Here is a 3,361-nt window from a genome sequence, read left to right as displayed (position 1 = left end):
TGTTGATTCCTCTAAGGAGACCTGACCAAATCAGGCTTCTAAATCTGCAGAGTTTAACATCAGATTTCTGTGACCCCGGGGAACTATAGCATCCTACAACAAGCACCAGAGAAACTACCTGAACTCATTCAGGCCAGGGCTGCTGGGGGGCTGTTATGAATTTCTCAAGGAAACTTGTAACCCTCTGCAGTTCCTGAAACTGGGAAATGGAAGGAATGGGCCTGGTTTTGTAACCCTGACTTCCAGAAGAGCTCTGTAGTCAACTTTTGAAGTTCAGCCATCACTGTTTTTAAATATTTTTTTTGAAAAATCACAACTGCTGTTCCATTCACTTGCAAAAAAAAAAAAAAAAACAATATGACAGGGGTAGAATGATTTACTGGTGCCTTTTTAAAATTCTATAAGAGATGGTAAAATAATGAGGGCTAAGCTTTGACAGGGCATGGATATAGCAGTTTTAAAATTAAGTGTTTTTTTTTTATTTATTTTTTTTTGGGACAGAGAGAAACAGAGCATGAACGGGGGAGGGGCAGAGAGAGAGGGAGACACAGAACCGGAAGCAGGCTCCAGGCTCCGAGCCATCAGCCCAGAGCCCGATGCGGGGCTCGAACTCACAGACCGCAAGATCGCGACCTGGCTGAAGTCGGACGCTTAACTGACTGCGCCACCCAGGCGCCCCAAGTGTTTTTTTTTAAGTTAAGTGTTTAATGTAAGGGTTGAGTATAACCACCCACTCTTGGTCACTATGTGTCAGAATTGGGTCCAGAGTTTCGTTCCCCATCCTCATAACCTCAATAAGGAAATGAGAACCCAACAGAGCTGTGAAACTTTTCTCGGAGCCAAGAAGCAAGCTGATGACCCAGATTCATTACAATATTAACATTTAGGGTTTCCAGCCAGCAGCAGGACCATCTGTCCATAATGTCTTTCTCAAAGGTTGTCACTTCCCTGCTCTTCACATTCATTTGAGCCAAAGCACAAGAGTGAAGCTGGAGGGAATTATTAATCAGAGAGTTCCTGACTTATCTGTTAATCTCACTCTCTTCCTTCTGAGTGGATGTGAATCATTCCAGAGCAAAATCAATGAATCAATCCATTTCAATTTCTTGGACATCCCACCTCAACCCATAAGCTTAGATATGAGCGAATTGTACAACTGGTGAGTTTTAAAAGCTCATTAATCAACCTTTTTCTTTAGGTGGGAAATGCCAATCAAGAGGTTGGACCAAAAACTTAAAATAACTCTTCCACACTGAAAGCCATTTGCCCTGCTCTTCTCTCATCCTCTCCAGTCATCCTTGCTTTTTCTCTCATCTCTGATGTCTCACTACAGACATCCCTCTTTGCTTCCTTTTCTCTTCTCTTTCTTTACTGTGTCGCAAGGCCACACTATTATATACAAAGAAACAAAATACATAGCAGCAAGTACCAACTGTAACTTTATTTACATGCTCACAGCCTCATGGACTTCCTTTCATTGTAAAGAACTTGGAAAATAGATTCACACAGCATCAAGATATGTCACATACAACTAGCCATTTAATCACAATTGTGTTCCGTTCTCTCTACTACAAATGGGTACAAAGAATTTTCTCATTCCCTTTCTGCATACTCCCCACTCTATGTATAAGTTTATGTACTGGCACGATAAGAATGAGTCAGTGGATTCTGGAGGTTAAAGTGGCAGAGCATCTAACAAAACAAGTGTCTTTTCCCACACATGTTGCTTCCAGTAAACCCTTAATCTTTGGCAAAAGTGTTCCAGGTACAAACTCCTAGGAGCAAGCTTTTTCTGTAAAAGCCCAGAGAATAAATATTTTAGGCTTTTCAGAACAAATGCAACTACTTAACTCTGCCATCATAGCACCAAAGCAGCTACAGACAACACATAAGTAAATGAGCATGGCTGTGTTCCAATAAAACTGTATTTACTAAATAGGCCATCTCCTGCCATAAAGCATACTTCTCCCTATCTGTCACCTCCCCCACATAAAGAAACTTCTCCATCATTGTGCTTCATTTTTTACAAGCTCTTTCTCTAGTTTTTCCTCACTTCCTTCTCACTTCCGTGCTAACTCTTCTCTTGTCCATTCTCTAGGTAAGATCTCCAGAGGATGGAAAGAGTCAACAGCACATCGTTGACTGAGTTCATTCTCACAGGAATTCCCTACCCACTCAGACTAAGGACATTTCTGTTTGTGTTCTTTTTGCTAATCTACATCCTGACTCAGCTGGGAAACCTGCTCATTCTAGTCACTGTCTGGGTAGACCCGCAGCTCCATGCCCGTCCCATGTACATCTTTCTTGGTGTTCTCTCTGTCATTGACATGGGCATCTCTACCATCATTGTCCCCCGCCTCATGATGAACTTCACTCTCGGCATCAAACCCATCCCCTTTGGCGGCTGTGTTGCTCAACTCTATTTCTATCACTTTTTGGGCAGCACCCAGTGCTTCCTCTATACCTTGATGGCCTACGATAGGTACCTGGCAATATGCCAGCCCCTGCGCTACCATATTCTCATGAATGCTAAGTTGAGTACCTTGCTTGTGACTGGAGCTTGGGTGGCAGGATCCATCCATGGGGCCCTCCAGGCTATCCTAACCTTCCGTCTACCCTACTGTGGGCCAAACCAGGTAGATTACTTCTTCTGTGACATCCCTGCAGTTTTGAGGCTAGCCTGTACTGATACAACAGTCAACGAGCAGGTGACCTTTGTGGACATTGGGGTGGTGGTTGCCACTTGTTTCTCCCTGATCCTCCTCTCCTATGTACAGATCACTCAGGCCATCCTGAGAATCCGCACAACTGATGGGCGGCGCCGAGCCTTTTCAACCTGTGGGGCCCATGTAACCGTGGTAACCGTGTACTATGTGCCCTGTGCCTTCATCTACCTGAGGCCTGAAACCAACAGCCCCCTGGATGGGGCAGCTGCCTTATTTCCCACAGCTATCACTCCTTTCCTCAACCCCCTCATCTACACTCTGCGGAACCAAGAGGTAAAGCTGGCCCTGAAGAGAATGATAGGAGGCCCTGGGACTTAGAGCGAGGTTTGAAAGTGTCTGTCCCCCACTGGTGAAACCTTCACAGTTTATCCTAATGCTTACATTTCAGTGAAGTTTTCTTTATTATTATTTTTCTCTTTTATGTAGCCATATAATATCAATACAATAAGAGCAAACACAGTTTTAAGTAAAATACCACTTTCTAGCAGTTCCTTGGTATCCCCTTCAGACAAACAACCTCAGCTACTCCAACAGTAGAAAGTGAGACTAAAGTCACTCAAAAGCTGGCATGCTTCCACATCCAGAGAACTGACAGAACAAAAGCACCTAATGGGCTTTTCAGCCTCTAGGCTTAC

General features: G+C 43.9%; 1 protein-coding gene across 1 annotated transcript; it reads left to right on the top strand.

The window, feature by feature from the left end:
* Positions 1-2,114: 2,114 nt before the first annotated feature.
* Positions 2,115-3,044, top strand: LOC124508183 (olfactory receptor 10G3). The gene has a single exon (XM_047074600.1). The coding sequence runs from the start codon at positions 2,115-2,117 to the stop codon at positions 3,042-3,044; it is 930 nt and encodes a 309-aa protein (XP_046930556.1).
* The last annotated feature ends 317 nt before the right edge of the window (positions 3,045-3,361 follow it).

Source organism: Lynx rufus, unplaced genomic scaffold (assembly GCF_022079265.1).
Source record: "Lynx rufus isolate CCGP_SWC_20201006 ecotype Redwood Valley unplaced genomic scaffold, mLynRuf1.p SCAF_13, whole genome shotgun sequence".
Classification (NCBI taxonomy): domain Eukaryota; kingdom Metazoa; phylum Chordata; class Mammalia; order Carnivora; family Felidae; genus Lynx; species Lynx rufus.
The sequence above is the reverse complement of the archived record's forward strand: the minus strand, read 5'-3'. Positions and strand labels throughout refer to the sequence as shown.

Coding starts and splice junctions, on each gene's coding strand:
- LOC124508183 (XM_047074600.1), top strand. CDS start 2,115: ATGGAAAGAGTCAACAGCACATCGTTGACTGAGTTCATTCTCACAGGA.